The sequence below is a fragment of the Natrix helvetica genome, assembly GCF_964273705.1.
Source record: "Natrix helvetica genome assembly, chromosome: 2".
NCBI classification, from domain to species: domain Eukaryota; kingdom Metazoa; phylum Chordata; class Lepidosauria; order Squamata; family Natricidae; genus Natrix; species Natrix helvetica.
In genome coordinates, this window is record NC_138552.1 from 69,643,930 (window position 1) to 69,663,251 (window position 19,322).

General features: G+C 38.0%; 1 protein-coding gene across 6 annotated transcripts in view; it reads right to left on the bottom strand.

The window, feature by feature from the left end:
- The window catches only part of LOC309386548 (transducin-like enhancer protein 4), a 166,065-nt gene that overhangs the window by 89,952 nt on the left and 56,791 nt on the right, over nucleotides 1-19,322 (bottom strand). For 4 of the 6 annotated variants that reach the window (XM_081942049.1, XM_081942048.1, XM_081942050.1 and 1 more), the window contains one exon: nucleotides 2,232-2,306. The exons of the other annotated variants lie outside the window; for them this stretch is intronic. In XM_081942049.1, coding sequence (XP_081798175.1) covers nucleotides 2,232-2,306 — 75 coding nt within the window. The remainder of the gene's footprint in view (nucleotides 1-2,231; nucleotides 2,307-19,322) is intronic. 6 annotated transcript variants of the gene reach the window in all.

Sequence of the window (19,322 nt, forward strand, 5' to 3'; positions counted from 1 at the left end):
ATTTGCTACTAATGAGTCATACAATATAATGAAAATAAAAACCCTAAGAAAATCATAAAGGGGTATTCAACGTTGCTTAATGACCCTAACTAGGACCAGGAACTCCATCCCAAAACAAAGTGGTTGTTAAGCAGAAATATCATGTGATCACCCTGTTGAACATATTACAGCAGTCCCAGTTGTTAAGGGAATCACACAGTCATTAAGCAAGACAACATGTGATCATGACTTGTGACTTTCTGCCGACTTCCTCACTGACTTTGTTCATCAGAAGCTGGCTGGGAAGACTGCAAATAGAAATCATAGGACTGTGGGAAACATTATAAATGTGTGATGGCTTCCATCCATAAATGTGTGATGGCTGTGTGATGGCTGATTCATATGACCATGAGGATGCTGTAACAATCATAAATATAAGAACCAGTCATAAGTCATATTTTTCAGTGCCATCTTAATTTTGAACAATTACTAGATGAATGGCCATTAAGCAAGGACTTAATAGTATTTAGTATTAACTAAATACTATTCCTCATGCTCCATATAGAGAAGGAAGCTTTTTTGGCCATATGTGAACAATAATATTTCGCAATAAAGTTAATATATAAGATTAAAAATCTCATCCCAGTTGATCCTAAAGTTAAACATGCCAGTTCTTAAACAATTGAAAGTCAATATAAACATAATGGCAAATGGACACTAATAATTATAGTGCATGATATGTCAGTTCTGAAGACCATTTACTTCAGAGGAAAACTGATGATTTTCAATGAAATGCCAAAGCTGTTGCTAAAGTTCTGGTTACAACTGAACAATGTCGTGTACAAACTGATTTCCCCCTGGGACCTGTGGCTTTTTGTGCTGTATTGAACATACAGTGTATGTCTTCTCAAGCTCTAGGACTCATAAAGTCTTTCAAGATCCTCTTTAGGGATCCCAGGAATCCCTCCATAGTGGCCTTTTTTGTTGTTGTTGAATTGCACTTTTTATCTCTGAAGACATTTAAAGGAACAAAATAGGTGCTTTAAGATTTTCAGATGTTTAAGACACCCTTTTTACTCTTTAAACATCTCACTTCCCCCAAAAACAGGGAGTTATTCTGTCCATTTTAGGAGTGCAACTCCTTCAACCTGTTGCATAAAATTAGATGTGGCCCTTTCGCCAACAAACGTCATGCCGGTGATTTGGATTTAATTTTCAAATGCAAGTAGCTGAATTTGCAAGCGCCCTCCCCTCTATCTCCCGCCCCCCCCCCTCTCTCACACACACACACGCCTCCAATCTAAAGCTCACTAGATATGACTACACAGTCCAAAATATAATTACTTTACTGCAATATAACCCACTTATGCAGAAAGACTGCTATCATGCCAAATTACAAGAGGCTATCAAGGCCTCATTGTAATGGGGGACAAGTTAAAATACTTAATTGTATGATTCAAGATAAATAAAAGAATACAATTCAAAGTTGCAATATGCTTTCCTGCAGTACCCTGATAAGGCAGCCCAGCCATTTATAGCCTAATGGGTTAGAAGCATTGCCCTGGGCTTTTTTGCCACATCAAACCCTTCTTCTAAGGTCCATGTTCTAATTCTTCCTCTGTGTGTGTTTAATGCACCTTGTGAAAACTGTTAGATACACAGAATATGACATGTTTGGGAAACCTTGTCTGAAATGCATTAAAGATCCTCCACAGATGTTATTTTTGGACTTTTTTCTTCATTCACCAAAGGCATCCACAACCATAAACAACTTGTGCGGGCGAAGGAAAAAAAACAGCCTGATCTCAGGGCCAAAATACACAGATGCATTTGCTGTAGCTGATAGTTTGTTCCTCTTAGGAGATGTTGTCTTGCATTAACGATTTATCATGCTTTGACATGGAATTTTTACAGTTAGCCACCCTGAGAGTTTTGGCTTGAGCAATAGATTACAATTTGAAAAATAAATGGATGATTAAATGCAGAACATGAGAGACACAAGGCTTCTGGAAATCCTCTTATCTTATACATGATTTTCCACTGTGGATGCTCTCCATGTTCGCATTGCTACATTCCAGATTGATATCACAACTGATGCTGTAAAGTGCTCACGAAAGTGGATACCTCAGGTAAATAAAGGTGGACATATACTACTATTATCTAGGAGGACTAACAACAAAAACATTGTTTGGGTAAAAAAAAAAAGGAATGTGAGCTAATTTTTAAAAGACTAAAATGGAAAGACCACATACCCCAATGATTGCGTTCAGTTCTGCCATGGTCACTTGCTTGGCACGTTCCACAGCCTGCACCACTTGTTGCTGGTGCTATAAATGAAGATCAGAAACAGAATAAAATTATTTGCTTTCTAGTGAATTAAGCATAGGTTTTCCTAATTCTTTTTCCCTCCTCTAAAAAGAAACTAAAAACTGCATGCAGGCTTGAAATAATGTGTGCCTTAAACAGCAAGAATTCTAGGTGGACTAATCAGATAGGTCAAAGTGAGGGTTTATTTTATCTAAATTAAGGGATTATAACTGGAATTCAATATCCATTTTACTTCCCAGAGAGAAAACTCAGCTAACTCAATAGAAGCAACAGCAATCAATCCTTTACTCCAAAAATAATTGTCTTGGGTTGCAAGAACAACTGTCTGGGCTGAAGACAACAGAATACTGTGAACAAAACAATATGTTTGGAAAAGAAGGTGTGTGTTAGACCTTCATCACCAGTTCATGATTAGGAAAATACCCCCCCCAAAAAAATAATAATAATAATAATAAACCACCACACAACGTTCGGTCTTATTCTCTGCTGTTCAGATATCCACTTCCTTCTTTAGCTTTAATATTATTCAATTTGTTCCAGACTTGCTATTATTTAAGCAACAAAGGAATTAATCAAGAGCTAAAGCAACTGAAAGGCAAGAAAAATAGAAAGAAGTGGAAGAGCAAGAGAGCATAGCTTAAACATCCTGACATTATTCTGAACGTAAAGCTTTCTATATTTAAGATTATTACAACGGTAAATCTAATTCAAAACACAGCTATTGGACACTTCTTAAAGAAGCTCAAGCTACAGGAATTTTACACATAGATTTTTTTGCTCATCTTTCAATTGTTTTGGTCTCTGTAAAGCTTAAGGTATCCATTTTAAACATGTTTCCCTGAAATGTGTACACTTACTAACCAAATAAAATGTTCAGATGTTCAAAATGTTTTGAACACGAAATGCTCAAAATTCTCTCTTTCTCTATATGGGAATTAGCATTAAAAAGTAATAAGTAATCTAAAATTGAATTGATGTGGGATTATTAAATATTACGTTGCTTTAACTCTTATGAGTTCTACCTTCAAAGAATTGGAGAAACTACCGTTTTGTAAGGAGTTTGATAATTTTTGTGATAAATAATTTTAGTTCCACAAAAGAACTACAGTTTCCTCTCAACTATGGTTAAGAGCCATAACAGGCATACGGAGTTTGTTTCAGAAAAGATCAGTTGGAAAGACCATATGTTCAGTTAGAAAATGTGATTTGATGCTCAATAGTCATCCAACAGCTAAGAAGAGTATTTCACAAAACAGATTCAGAGCCTTATAAGACCAGAACAACCAATTATTTTCATCTAGGGAACGATGCTTCAAGAAGAACGAGGGTGCTAGCTAAACATATAAAAGAAACAAATTTTTCCATCCTAGCCAAATGCTAGGATAATTCCAGTTTTGCCCTACTATCACCGGCAGAAGAAAAGAAGGGTAAGAATGCTTAAATCTTTTAAGAAAAGAAGCAACTGGACATATGGCATCCTTATCAGACATGCTGAGATGAGAAATGAGGAACTGCTTTATATGTGAGGGATCTATCCATCAGACAAAAGCACTACAAAGATCTACAGCTTTACTACCTCCAAGATCTTAATAGAAATACTGAGCCTGTTGATTGCCTACTTTGCCAAAGAGGCAGAAGGAACCATTTCTCTTTCTCATGAGGTATTTCTACATCCTAGGTCCTGCTTCTATTTATTTCTTGTTCATTCCCCATCTAATTTCTGCACTATTGTATTGTTTTTTACATATTCAGCTTTCTGAGGTTTCGCATTATAATCTATTACTTGTTAGATCTCTTTACTTACTCTCCACCATCAGCTACTTCAATTCTTGTACTATAAAATGTAAACTAGATATATTTTTAATGTTTTTACTTGTTTACATTAGTCAATTTTATGTATAAACACAAATTGTTAAAAAGCATAAAATAAGAAAACAGCAAAAAAGACTGACAAAATACTATGTAAAATCCTGCCAGGGTGACATGGCAAATTAAGACCTACACATTGTTGCCATGAATTGTCATTTTGTTAGTAGTGATGACAGTAGATTGGTTGGAAAGCATTCTATATATATTTTTAAGACTGCCCCTTCGGTTTTTATTCTTTCTTGGTGTCTTGTTTTATTTATTCACATTTTCTTCTTCAGATCTTCTCTTTGTATTTGTATTCCTTTCTAATCTTGGGACTATTTTTGTCTAATAGTTTAATAATTGTGTGTATTGTTTTTGTTATTATTTTTATCTTACTGCGAGGAACAAATCTCCAGTTACACATTAGTCAAAGCTGGGAAATTGGTTTAACAGTTGACTGTATTTCAATACAGGCCTATAAATGGAAAAGATGTAGACATCCTCAGAACCTAACAAGGATTCTGACTTCCAAACACCTACTGGTAAATCAGTGGTGGGTTCCGGATCCCGTTGCTACCGGTACGGTGCAATGGGGCCAGGCATCCACCACATGAACACACGCAGCATGCACACACACGTGGGCAGCACGCGCATGCATACTTACCGCCTGCAATGCTCTGCGACGCCCCCGCGACGCCCCAGCTGCTCGGCAGAGCGTCGCACAGGCGCCGTACGCTCCATGAGCGGAAGCCCTGAACAGCTCAAATACAGGTAAGGAGTGCAGGCGGGAGGGTGGGCCCTCTGAAACACCATACCGGAATGGTACCCGGTGCTCCCAGCAGGCACCGGTACACCTGTACCAGGGCATACCGGTCGTATCCCACCACTGTGGCAAATAGTTCTCTCCCGCTTTCTGTCCCCAGCTCCAAGCTAAGGAGATAGAAAGGAATAGAGATACAAAATATAGAAATAAAAATGAAGATATATAACTTATCTAAAAAAATTTATAGGTGTTCCAAGAGAAGGCAATGCTTGTCTAAAAGCCGTTTTGAGACACAAAAGTAAGCAAATGTAATTCTAAATCTAATGGATGTTCCCTGACCAGTACCTCCTAAGCAAAGTTGGGCAACTATGGCCCCTTTATGATCTGTAGACTACAACTCCCAGAATTCCTAAGCCAGCCATGCTGGTTCAGAAATTCTGGAAGTTGAAATTCATAGATCTTAAAGGGGCTATAGTTGCCCACCGCTATCCTAAAGCTATGTTTCTCATCCTTGGCAATTTCAAGATGCCTGTTGGCTCAGGAATTCTGGAATTTGAAGACCACGCTTCTTAAAGCTCCTAATGTATTCCCAGATACATTGGAAGCTTTAAGATGCATGGACTTCAATTTCCAGAATTCCCCAGCCAGCAGGCATCTTGAAGTTGCCAAAGATGAGAAATAATCTCCAGATACAGTATCGTAAGATGCAGCGCATGGCAAGTCTATTTCTCTCTATCATATTTAAAATGATAAAATAAGAGTTTCTCCTCTATATTTCCATATTCTAAACTGGAGAAAATTGTTAGAAATTAAGGTAGGGTTCAGAAAAAATAAGATTAATCTTGGTCAGCTGGCAAACCCAATGTACTTCATAGGGAATTGGTAAATGCTAAAAAGTAGGAATATTTCTTTTCAGGTAAGGAATAGTTAAACAAACAAAATCAGGGACAAAAGAGTATTGTATGCAAATGCCGAAACAGCAAAACAGAGATTCTTCAGTATTATATCTGCTAATTCATTCACACAAATAAATGCCCTCAAGCAGTCTACTTGCATGAACAATAAGTAGACACAGCATGTAACAGTTATTTGTACAAATAAGCCAATGGATAGAGCTTATAAACCAATAATTATTGAGTGTCTGCAAATAAAATAATATAGATACAGCAGACAAATGAGAAATCTGGTTGAATAATGAAAAACAATGAAATGCTGTTATCCTAGAATAGATCTATTGCAGGAGCATTACACTGTATATCAAAAGTAACTACCTTACAGGAAATATATTTATCCAAAAGAATTCTTGAGGACAATCCCCACAAAAAAAGCATATATTATTAGGCTTATACAATTATGCCTCATTAAGTATTGTTTATTTGTTTCCAAATATGGTTAAAAAGAAAGAAAAAGTAGGAAATAGGAAAACAATGATGGGTCTAAAGCTAAGCTAAAGTTCATCTAGGCTCGTGATGCCGAACCTGTGGCATATGTGCCAGAGGTGGCATGCAGAGTTGTATCTGTTGGCACATAAGCCAGCTGATTTTCGGTCTTCCGGAGGGCCAGGAGAGGCCATTTTCACCCTCCCTAGGCTTCAGGAAAGCCTCCGGAGCCTGGGAAGGGTGAAAAACGGGCCCAATGGGCTATGTTCAGCCCACTTTTCGCTCTCCCCAGGTTCCGGAGGCTTTGCTGGAGCCTGTGGAGTGCAAAAACTGCCTCTCCTAGCCCCCTGGATGAAATACCAAACTCAGCATGGAGGCAAATAGTGTGGCGAGTGGGGGGGAGCATGTGGGGGTGTTGTGTGTGCATGTGCATGTGGGAGGCATGCTTTGCATTATGGGTGCCAGCACGTGCACAATTGCACTCGCGCTCTCGCATTTTTGGCACCCAACAACAAAAAGGTTAGCCATCACTGATCTAGGCCTAGGTCTATTTAGGCAGAACGCTACCAGGGAATAACAGAAATGTAAACTAGACTTAGAAATTGGAAGCGGGGTGGTGGTGGTGATAACATCCTGAAAAAGGCAATGAATATATTGCCATTTTTTGTTGCCTAGAATATTACATGAATGTATCCAAGAGATCACCAGGAATGTTCATAGTTATTCTGAGTCATGTTGAGCTTAAAATATAATTAAAATACAAAACTTCCAGGTACAAATTAAGATCTATTTAATCACATGCAATTTCAAAGAACTGATGTAAGACACACAGAACGTGTATTTATATAGAATGGAATTCCATAAAGCATGAACAAATGTAACCAATTGCCAGTGAAGGTTAAATAGTAAGAAGACAGGCATATTTAAGCTGAAGCCATCTTGCCGATTCTGGAAATTCTAAGCTTACTAAAACTCGAACAACTAGTTTAATACAAACAAAAACCTTCATATAAATCTTTGCTATTGACGATGTTGCATAACATTTTTTTTTTAACCCATATTTACCAGTATCGCTGGAAGATAAAAACAAAGGCAATAGAAATGCATTATTCGATTTTGCTATTGTAAGATGGTGGCCAGGCATTCCCTGTAATCATAGTGCCACTGTTTCCCCAAAATGATCCCTATTATTATAAATACTGTAAATGCTGATTCCTTCATCTTGTCCTCCCTAGCTTGTCCTCACCTACTACTGGTTACATCCACATTTGGAAAATAAGACAGTGTGGCCGTGATGAAATTTAAAAACAATTGCCACCGGTTCTCTGGGCGTGGCTTGGTGGGAGGGGAGGTCATGTGACTGGGAAAGTGTGGCCAACTTTTTAAAAAAATTTTAAAGCATTTTTACTATCTATTCGCCCGAACTGGTAGTAAAAAATGCTTTCAAAAGTGAAAAAAAAAGTTCCCATGATCGCACAGCACAGTTGAACTCCCCCCCCCCCATTTTAAAGCATTTTTTTACTACCGGTTCGGGCAAATAGATAGTAAAAAAAAAAAAAAGATTCCCACGATCGGACAATGCAGCTGATTGTCATGGAACCTTTTTTTCAGTTTTAGAGCATTTTTTTTTCTGTTTAATCGCCCAAACCAGCAGGAAAAAATGCTTTAAAAAGTGAAAAAAAGCTGAGCCATGCGATCCTTGGCAGCTTTTTTTTTTTTACTATTGGTTCATAGAACCAACAACAATTATCCCTACAGTACTGCGAAATGGTAGCACTTTACCACTGCAGTTTGGTCTAGTGTTTAAGGCCCCCTCCTGGAAACCAGGAGACTATGAATTCTAGTACTGCTTTAGACATGAAATCTGGCTGGGTGTCCTTGGGTCAGTATCAGAGGTGGCATTCAGCGGGTCCAACGACTTCTGGAGAACTGGTAGTGGAATTTTTGAGTAGTTTGGAGAACAGGTAAATACCACCTCTGACTGCCCCAACCTCATCTATTCTCTTCCTCCCGAGTCCCAGCTGATTGGGAGGAAATGGGGATTTTGCAGTAACCTTCCCCTGGACTGGGGAGGGAATGGAGATTTTGCAGTATCCTTCCCCTGCCATGCCCACCAAGCCATGCCACGCACACCAAGCCACACCCACAGAACTGGTAGTAAAAAAAATTGAATCCCACCACTGCTCAGTATCTCTTTCTCAGCTCAGCTCAACTCAACCAGCTATTGTTGCGGGGAAAATAGAAGGTGGAAGGAGTATTAAATAAATTTTCCATCTTTCTAAAACTAATAAAGGTGGGATATAAATAAAAACTCAAAGCTTCTTGTAGAAGTCCGTCAATAACATGTTAATTCCCTACACAACTCAGAGCTCAGATTGAATGCTAGGTTCTAGATTTTAGAGACAATATGAGGCACCAATCTCTGCAGAGAATTGGGAGGGAGGTTATGTGGAGATGACGCCAAGGAGTACTTTCCTGCTCATAATAGCATAGGAGTTCAAACAGGGCTTAATATGTTTAGGAAAGCTTAGCCTAATAAGATTACTTCTAATCAATGTTTGGTATATTAGACAACAGAAACTTCCATCTGACACAATTTATCAGCACCACTCAGGGCAATGCTAATAGGTTGGGACTACATTAATTCCCAGATAATCCAAAAGCTGAGAAGCATAAGGAAGGTTTAATCGCATCCTCTTTCCAAATCTGAGGTCTCCTTTCAGTATTTGGGCAATAATAGAAAGGTACACAATTCTTACACTTTAAGCAATTATTGCTAGGCATTAATGTATGCATTTTTGAGTACTTGTTTAGTCTTCAAGGCAATTTGGAATCCATCTGACTTTGCACATATTTTGAAAATAATTTTAAATATTTAGAAAAATAGATGTAACCAAAAATATCGGTAGTACTCCACAAAGAGTTAGCCAATTTATTCATTTATTTCTTTAAAAAAATGCCTTAATACTACATAGCGGCAGAAAAAATGATTTAGGAACTAAGGGATTTATTTTATGCTGATGGGAAATGGGTGAGTTAGAGCATATAGGGGGGAAAGCAGGTTATAAATATAGTAATAGACATGTAGTCAATTATAAAGAACTGGATAAAGAGAAATCAAAGACATTGTATTAGTAAGCACATGAAAAGTAAAGAACATCTTTATTCTATCACATGATAAAATATACAGATAAATTTGATGAATTTAGATGTGTATATTTAGGGGGGGGAAGTGGGCCTGCGTAAATTAATTCTGATTCTGAATCACAGATTGAGAGAAGGCATTATTTTTTTCTTGAGTTTGCAACCTGAAAAGAAACGAATTTAATATGAGCCTGTTTCAAGATTCAATCGGAAAATAAGGGGGGAAACAGCTATAAAATTTGCCATAGGCAATAGAAGGGGGGCATCTCAAAACATTTCACTAACTTTTGACAGACTTGCCAGACTATCTTTAAAAAAAAATCATTTTGCTGAAAAAGTTTAACTGAGCTGAGAAAGTGAATGAAGCCGTAGCAAAGTTAGTCTTTCCTTCCTAAGAGTACTGATAGGCAAGACAGTAGTAAAATACAGGTAATCCTTGACTTATACCAGAGATGTCCAAACTTGGGAACTTTAAGACTTGTGGACTTCAACTCCCAGAATTCCCCAGCCAGCATGGCTGGCTGGGGAATTCTGGGAGTTGAAGTCCACAAGTCTTAAAGTTCCCAAGTTTGGATACCCCTGACTTATACCCACAACTGAGCCCAATATTTCTGTTGCTATATGAGACATTTGTTAATCGAATAGCACACCATTTTATGATGTTTCTTGACATAGCTGTTAAGTGAATCACTGCAGTTGTTAAGTTAATGACATGGCTGTTAAGTGAAACTGGCTTTTCCATTGACTTTGCTTTTCAGAAAGTCACAAAAGGGATTCAACATGACCCTGGGACACTGCAACAGTCATAAATACGAGTCAGTTGCCAAGCACCTGAATTTTGATCACATGACTCCTGGAAAGCTGCAATAGTCGTAATTGTCACCAAACACCAATTCTCTACTATCATAAATGCAAATGATCCGAAAAAAATAATAATATCATAGTTAAGGAAGATGGATAGGAATGAAATCAAGACACTCGTTACTTGCAGAGGGAATTTATTATCATCCATTCTACCTATATAAACCAATGGGAAAGATTTAATTTGTACCTATTGGTAATGTTGCTATATTGCAAGTTATAGAGACAGAGTACATACTCTCATTCATGAACTATTTAGCTTCATAGCAGTGATCTAACTCATGTTCTTATTAAATTCTCCTCAATCTTCCAATATATTTTAAATATATAAATAAGAATGCTTTGAACATCTTGATGAACTGTAATTACTCGACATTAAATTGTTGTCTAAGTCTTCTTCCTTTAAAATAAATACCTAATGAGATTACAAGCTTTTGCAAGGAATCAGGCACAAACTGGACCACAATAAATCATGTAGAGTGCCACAATTACACCATAACCTACTTTCTGCCCAATGCTGTATTACAGCATGACTCTGGAAAAATGCACCACAAATAAGTTGTCATAAATATTTATGTCAAATCTGCACTTTATTAATGCTAATGTGTGGGGTATGCCCTTCTTACTCTGCATTATAACTCCTGGAAGACTAGAGTTCTCATTCTATAATATTCACATCACTTCTATGACAAATATGCAGTATACCGTACTAACAACAGGATATGAAATTGTTGAGCTTTTCTTTTACCTTATAAAGCATTTCTCAGATTTCATGTTGAGTATTGGCCAAAGGCTAATGCTACACTATTCCCATCATAGGCCAGCTAATCATAGTAAACTTACCATTAGGGCACAGTTGCAAAAATATTTTTACAATTGGGGTAATTGCTCAGAGTAGAAACTGCAGCATTTCCAAGTGAAAAAGAACAGTATGGAAAAGAAGATAGTGCAACAACGTATAGGGATATTTTGGTATCAACATATTCATGTGCAAATTAAATATTAGCCTTTTTTTAAAAAAAAATCAGAACGCCTGTAACACTCATCTACTATTCTGGGCATCCTGAAGAGAATTGTGACAGTTATTTCTCAGTCACACATAAATTGACATCAAACATACTGGAAGCCATGTCTGGCAAAGAAAACCAGGCCAGATATTCTGAAAGTCTTCGAGATTTCCATATGCTGATAAATTTCTAAAACAACATTTCTGAAAAAGAGAATGGAGATTTTACATTCCTGATTATTACTGTATTGATAAAAACAAAGTGGAAAATAGATAACAGGAAGATGAAAAATGTAAAAAACTAAGAGACAATCTCAGAAATTTTAGCCAATTTATACTCTAATAAAAGGATGTCAGTTTGCTATTACGTTGTATTGCGTGCCTCAAATCTGAATTAAAAAGATGTGGTAAAAGAGGAAGAAAATACATTTTCCTAACAAAGTATGGTATATTCTTAATAGGAAATAACTATGCTTTCCCCAACACAATTATATAGGTTTACAAAAAGTTGACAAAAAAGAAAAACAGTCTCTGGACTCTATTAAATAGTACATTCAACACTTTTCCAACATGCATCAACTAAATGTATCCTGTATTATTGTGTTACATTTAATGTAATATTTTACATCCAATCTCAGATAGGTCTCTTGCAAATGTAAATATAGAAACTCCCTCTTTTCACCATGCTTTTTCATGGTGTCCTTTCATGGTTTCCTGTTGTTTATTCATCATGCCCGCTTCTTGAATGAGAAGCAAAAACGTCTTTAAAGGAAAACAATGTCTAGTTGCTTTTTGAAAAAGCACCTTTGGGACAACCGTGACCTGCCTGACTGAGAATCTCTATAGACATCTATCTTTTCACAATAAAGCTCTAACAGCAAAGCTGTCCTTTCTCCAGGCACGATGAAAAAACAACAGGAAACCATGATAGGACATCCTGCCAGTGGCCCTTAAACATGCTATTGTAACTATACGCTAAACCCTGATTTGTTTATTCTTTAAAAACATCTCACAAGCTAAAGAATGGGATGAATCAAACACAACCCTAAGGAATATACATATATACATACATACATAAATTCACACACACACACAAATCATTTCATACAATATACAAGAGGCAAAATGAAGTATTAGACTACAGTTTCACAAGACAAGTCTATGATATCTATACACAATAATAATAATAATAATAATAAGAAGAAGAAGAAGAAGAAGAAGAAGAAGAAGAAGAAGAAGAAGAAGAAGAAAGAAAGAAAGAAAGAAAGAAAGAAAGAAAGAAAGAAAGAAAGAAAGAAAGAAAGAAAGAAAGAAAGAAAGAAAGAAAGAAAGAAAGAAAGAAGAATGCTATGTCCCAGAGATATCCCTTGGAATAGAGTTATTGAAAATGCCAGCAATTATGGCACCTTGGCTAAGAATTTGGGGATTTATAGAATATTCCTATACTTGGAAGGCAGTATGTTAGGAATATCACTCTAGGTCCTTCCTCACTGCTATGGTCTAGACCAGTGATGGCTAACCTTTTTGTTGTCGTGTGCTGAAACACCCATAATGCGATGCGTGAATGACTACGCCATGGCCCTGTGCAAGCATATGCAACCCCCTTGAACCCTGTTTTGGGCCTAAAAGGCCTCCTGCAGCCACCTGAAAACCAAAATGGGGTGCCGGGGTGTTGCACGGCCCCCCCAAAATGCAATGCAAGCACCCCCCCACATTCACCCCGCACATGCACAGTAGAGATTTGAAGACCAGATGGGTGGAGGGAGGCACGCACGCATACTCAGTGGAACTGGGCTGGGGCAATGGCTGGTGTGCCCACAGAGAGGGCTCTGTGTGCCATCTGTGGCATGCGTGCCATAGGTTCACCATCACAGGTTTAGACCAGAAGTAGGCAACGATGGCCCCTTTACAACCTGTGAACTTCAACTCCCAGAATTCCCCAGCCAGCATGAGGCCCAGTCCTGGTCCAGACCTAGAAGATCTACTGCTAATGACATCATGATCTTTCTGTTCTTTTTCTTCACCCATATTATGGCAAGGGAACTCATGAAAGTGATAGCAGCAGTATGAATAAAAAGTAACCGCTTCTACCAGTTCCCTTTGTGGCAAGCAATTAAATGGTAACATAGCAAATGAGGCTCCCCAGAGAGAAGAAAACCATCTTAAAGATGGTTTTGGATGAAATGTAATCAACACTTACACTATATCATGCCAACTCAGGTGCAACAGCGAAATTATTATTCCTTCTGCATTATTTCTGGCATTACATGTTTTTAATGTGATCTCACAAAGAAGAAATTTACAAAGTTTAATAACCCTTCTCTAACTATAGCACCAGTCTGATAAAAATGATAACAAGAGCAGCATCTAAACACAAACAACTACATCTCTAGAAGGTAGAATTGAAGAAAAAATACTATTTTCAATAACTACTGCCATTCAGTAGGACAACCAGGTATTTACCCTAACTTTTAGTTTGGTTCTAATGTGCAAAATTAAAACAACTTTAGAACAATAACATAATGTAGAAGAATAAAATATAAAGTACTAAATGATAAAATGTAAGAAGCTGATCAAACTGTCCACTGTCATAACCAATTTGTCTTCAAGATCATTTATATTCTTGAAAAGTTCTACAGATTACTGGTTAAATTGCCCTGAAAATAATGTGTACAATAGTGACATAGTAGGAGTTCAACCTTAACAAGAAACCCCTGGTGAATTTGATGATGCTCTCTTGCATCAAACAAGCCACTGATCTCTTACAAAGTTAACAAACAGTGCAACGAGTTAACCTGGCACTATTATCAGTGCATGCAGTCAACAGCATTTTGTTCATTTTTCCAACAGGCACAATAAAGAAATGAATGATAATATTTTCCAGCCTCTTTTAAATTCCTTTGCAATTATACTTTATACTAAAAAAGAAAAGAAAAAGAAAAACCAAACCTCAGGGAGTGTTTTCACCAGACCATAATGCTTCCATCTTCTAAACTACAGGCTTCAAACACAACTTCTTTAAGCTGCTTCTATTCTGATAGTCACAAATAAAATAGCCCATCAAGTGAAAAAGATTCATTACTTTTTCAGACCTTTTGTCCATAAAGTGCTCATGAAGAATATTAAGCCATTGTGATTTCAGCTAGGCTCACTATGAACACACTCTTTCTTCTGGTTTTTACTGTGAGTCAATTGGGTAGCTACAACTTCTCCAATGAGCCAGTGATGAACTCATGGTGTATGAACAGAGGCTAGGCAGTCACCTGGTAGAAACAATTAGTTCTGCCCTAGCTCTCCCTTCTCCTCCAGCTTGTCCAGAAGAAGGACCAGGCTTGCAGGCACTTTGATCTCTTCCAAAATAGTCCTTAGGGGACAAAAACATCAAAGAAGCCTAAGATACCATCTCACAATTCTTCTGAACTTGAATTTTTGGAATGTGCTTCTCCTTACTCTATTTGCCAAGAAAAGTTACACAGTGATTTGGATTCAAAACTCAAAAAAAATATTCAGGTGCAAAAGCCTGCCTTCACTTCTTCAAAACTGCTGCAGCTCCTTCAGGGATTGCATCACTGGCAACCATAGGCTCTGCACAAAGAAGCTAGGCAAAGATGAAGTTGCAGAGACAGCTAAGTGTGTGTTCTGGTGCACTTTTAAGCCACTTATTGATTACTAATTAGAAGCACTGCAAAGCCCAATTTACCATATATTGTATAACTCAGAGGGACAAATTATCCAGTAATGTACAGATAGTGCAAGCCTTAAAGTTATCATCTATGGATTGTTTATAGCCATGACCTATCATCTTTTTTTATATTATTTATACTCAAATGAGTTAATTCTCTTCCTAAAGTCTCCATTCTTAAATATTCACTTATAAAAAAAAAAACCCACCAAAATACTGTAACTGGAGAGAGTTCCATTGAACATGACTATTGCACAAGGTTAACTTACAAAAATTTAGTGACCAAAGTGGAATCTTCAACTTTTAATTAAAAATGCAAACAAACTAGCAGAGAAAATGATACCATGGAATCTGTCAGAGTTAAATAGCAATTCCACCAAAGTGAAAGAAAAAAGGAAACACAATATCTGCATGATTATTTTTCTTATTATTTAACATTTGAAAATAAATATTGTAACATATAAAAGACACAAGTTATGTCATTTACTTATTTGAATCGGCAAATGTTAGCATTGTTCTTCTATTGGTGAAAAAAAAACCTTTCATAGCTCTCTTTCACCACAGAAAATCTATTGACAATCCAAGTAAAAACAGTAAGCAGTAAAATTCCATATCATAACATTTATTTTCTTGTTTGCTGTAGAATCTTTCATTTTTCAAAACCATACCACATGCTGTTTTGTCCTTTTCAATTTCTTACAAAACCTTTTAAAAGGATTTCTAAGCGTTGCATTCCTTTCTAAGATATCTAATACTTTCTATACTGGAACATCAATGCTTCTAAGATTGAGGAGGAAAAAAACACCCCGAGGAACTCTAATATTCCATTAAATGTGCTACTTCAACACTATCGAAGCTAGCAGCATCAATAGCAATGGAGCCAATGGACATTGGTGCGCAGTGGCATCATTATAGCAATCCTGCAATTGGGTCCTTGAATCCTGACGTCTGCATAATGCCACTATGCATATTTTATCATTTGCCTCTCTCCTTCCCCTCCCTACAGACCACTCACAAACAAGACATCAATTCATTTAATTAAGAAACACGCAAACAAACAAACAAATTCATGATTATGATGAGGAAATTTTGCCTTTTTTAATCTAACATTCTCTGGTTTGTTTGTGGAGTAGAAATGCCTACAAGAAGTCCCATTTAGTTGGTTGGGGTTTGTGAGAGATTACAGTTCCAGTATCATCATGGCAGATGGCAGCAAATGGATGACCTTGTTAAGAGACCTTAAATCTGGCTAGTAAATACTCAGGGGTGGGGGTGTCACTGAGAAATCCCAGGGCTACAAACTAGATGGGGAAAATCCAGGAAGAACATAATAGAAACCATTTTAGTTTAGAAAGCTACTTGCACATATCCACCCCATTCACCAGAAACTTAACTTGAAGTAATCCTTAAAGCAGCTAGGAAAAGCTGTGATAAATTCATCCCTATGATAGCTGCTTCTACTGGTAGTTCTCCCTTAACAATGACAGATCTCCCTAGAGCTGCTTATGACCTACTTTTGAAGTTTTGATGGTCTCCCTCACATTTTGGGTAAATGGCTTACATTTACAGACATTTGCAGCATTGTACAATCTCACAAAAATATCCATTGGGGAAAATGGTTTCACTTAATGATCATAGTGCTTGTTTAACCACTGCTGCAAAAAAAAGGTATTAAAATTGAGCATGGTTACATGGTGATCCACTTAACTTAATTTATGACCATAATTCCGGGCTCAATTATGGTTAAAAAAAAGTCCAGGACTACCTGTAATTTTCTGCACAGGGGATCCATTTTGAGCATGCACTGGGTAGTAATCTTTCTCAAAACGTCACTTTGGAGACCCCCCCCCAAATCCCACCCCTGGTTGGCCCTGCCCACCCTGCCCAACCCCTCCCAGGCATCCCCATGTGGCCAGTTTTGGATGCAGGTAAGAGCAGGGCTCTGGGAGGGTGAAAAACAGGCCTACCGGAAGTTCAGGAAAGCCAGAGGCAGGGCCATTTCTGGCCTCCAGAGGGTCTCCGGAGCCTGTGGAGTCTGTTTTCGCTCTCCCGGAGGCTCAAAGAAAGCCTTCAATGCCCAGGGAGGGCAAAAATGCCCCGTCCCTGGTGGTGCCGGAGGCGACTAGACCATGCCCACCATGGCCACGCCCACACAACGACTGGGCAGAGAACCCCTTGCTAAAAATTTTGAAGCACACTCCTGGTCATAAGTCACTTTTTTCAATGCCACTGTAACTCTGAACAGTCACTAAGTGAACTCTTGTACCTGTATTAATGCTGAAACTGACAATAGGAAGTAAGAACGACCTAACATAATCTTTACAAGCGCCCCAAAAAACACGTGTAGTAAATTCTTTGGGGCACATATCCAGGGTATCAATGGAACCATCTTTCTCCAATGGAAAACATGCCCCACTCATGCTTGGCCGATCCCATCGGCCAAGAAATATCAGCTGGTGGAATCCAGGAAAAGAGCTTTGTCTGCCATGGTCCCTAAGGAAGAACACATAGCTAACATTATGGCTGGTTCGGAGAACCTCCAAATCCCACCCCTGGCTGACCCCACCCACCCCTCCCCTACCAGGAGTCTCCACGCGGCCCGTTTGGATGTGAGGTAAGTGCAGGGCACACACGGAGGCTCAAGGAGAGGGGGAAGGGGCCTCACGGAAGGCCTCTGGAACCCTGGGGGAAGCAGTTTTCGCCTTCCCAGAGGCTTAAGGAAAGCCTCCGGAGCCTGGGGAAGGTGAAAACGCACACCCCCACCCCTCCAAAACCAGCCATCGTGCAGGAGGCTGACCCTGGCCATGTCCACCCAGCAACCAGGCAGAGAACCCGTTGATGAAATTTTTGAAGCCCCCAGCCCTCTGGAATATCTGCCACAGGAGGTAAGATCCACCCCCTTTCTTTAACTTTCAGGAAAAGCCTTAAAACCTGGCTATGCCAGCTGGCATGAGATCCTGAAGAAGAAGCTGTTGGCTGGAGATGGTTGGTGCATTAATAGAGAATGTCCTTCACCTTTCCCCTCCAAACCCATGTTTTTAATTTGTTTTAATAAATGTAGTTTTTAATTTGTTGTTATATTTATAATTGTTTTGATATGTGTACATTGTTTAGATATTTGGAAATAAGATGATTGGAATCACTTTGAACTATGAAATGAGTGGCAAATAAATTTGATACTAATAAATAAATAAAAACCTTAGATACTGATTCTGAACTTTTGCTAGACTCTCAACTTTCCTTGAACTCTCACTTTCTTCATTCTGGTCTGTCTTCTAACAGGACTATCAACTGATTTTTATAGCACATAGCAAAATGAACATGGGGTATTATATAGAGATATAGATAACTAGATACATAGGCACACATATACACATATACACAAAATTTATATAGCCACCCATTTCACAAGAACTGACTCTGTGGCATACAACAAAGATATAAAACAATAAACATGTCAAAAGGTCATCATTAAAAGTTTCAAAAGCATGAAGTACACAAGACATCATTTTATATTTTTATCTATATCAAATTTATATGGCCATCTATAATCCTTGGGGGGTTAGTTTGTCAAGTTAACAAAGGTAACAAAGAATCATTATAAAATTTGGATTTTGGAATAAAGCAAAGAGTTTCTGACCCAAAAGTACATAAAAATTATCTCTCAGCCATCTATTCCGCATTAAAAGAAAATCCCAAATATATAATTTAAGAAGAACGCACACTTAACATTTGGCTTCATGGAAATAGAAAAACAAATATGGAAATTTCATGAGATATCACATTTCAACCCCCATTTCCCCCTTTATAAGAATCCCATATCTCCTCATCCTATTCCATGAATGTGTCAACCTAAAATCAGAGCCAAAATAATGACACCAGTGTCACTTTGCCACTAGCTAAGCCCATTGTTTTAAAACAGCTCCTGCATCTTTTAGATTAAAAAAGCCATGGCTTTATCTATCATGGTCAGATGCCACCTATCTCTTCACTCTTCTGCGTGGCAGTGTTGTGCCTGGTAGCATCCATTATTCCTTGGCTCTCTCTCTTTAATTACAGCTTGTAACTAGATACTGCCCAAATGCTCTTCAAATGGACCATATGTTTGCATTCATTTACAACAGAATAACACTAATATAGCCTAATAAAGGGAACACTTAGCCTGGATGTGGCTGGCCTAGTTGTCAACTCCACCTCCAATTCAAATCTGGTAAATTACTAAATAAATCTTTACCCATGCAAGGTAGAGCTGTGAAATAATAAGCTAAGAAATAAATGTTAGAGATTCAATATTCTGCATTTCTCAACTGTGTTCCACTCTAAATAGAG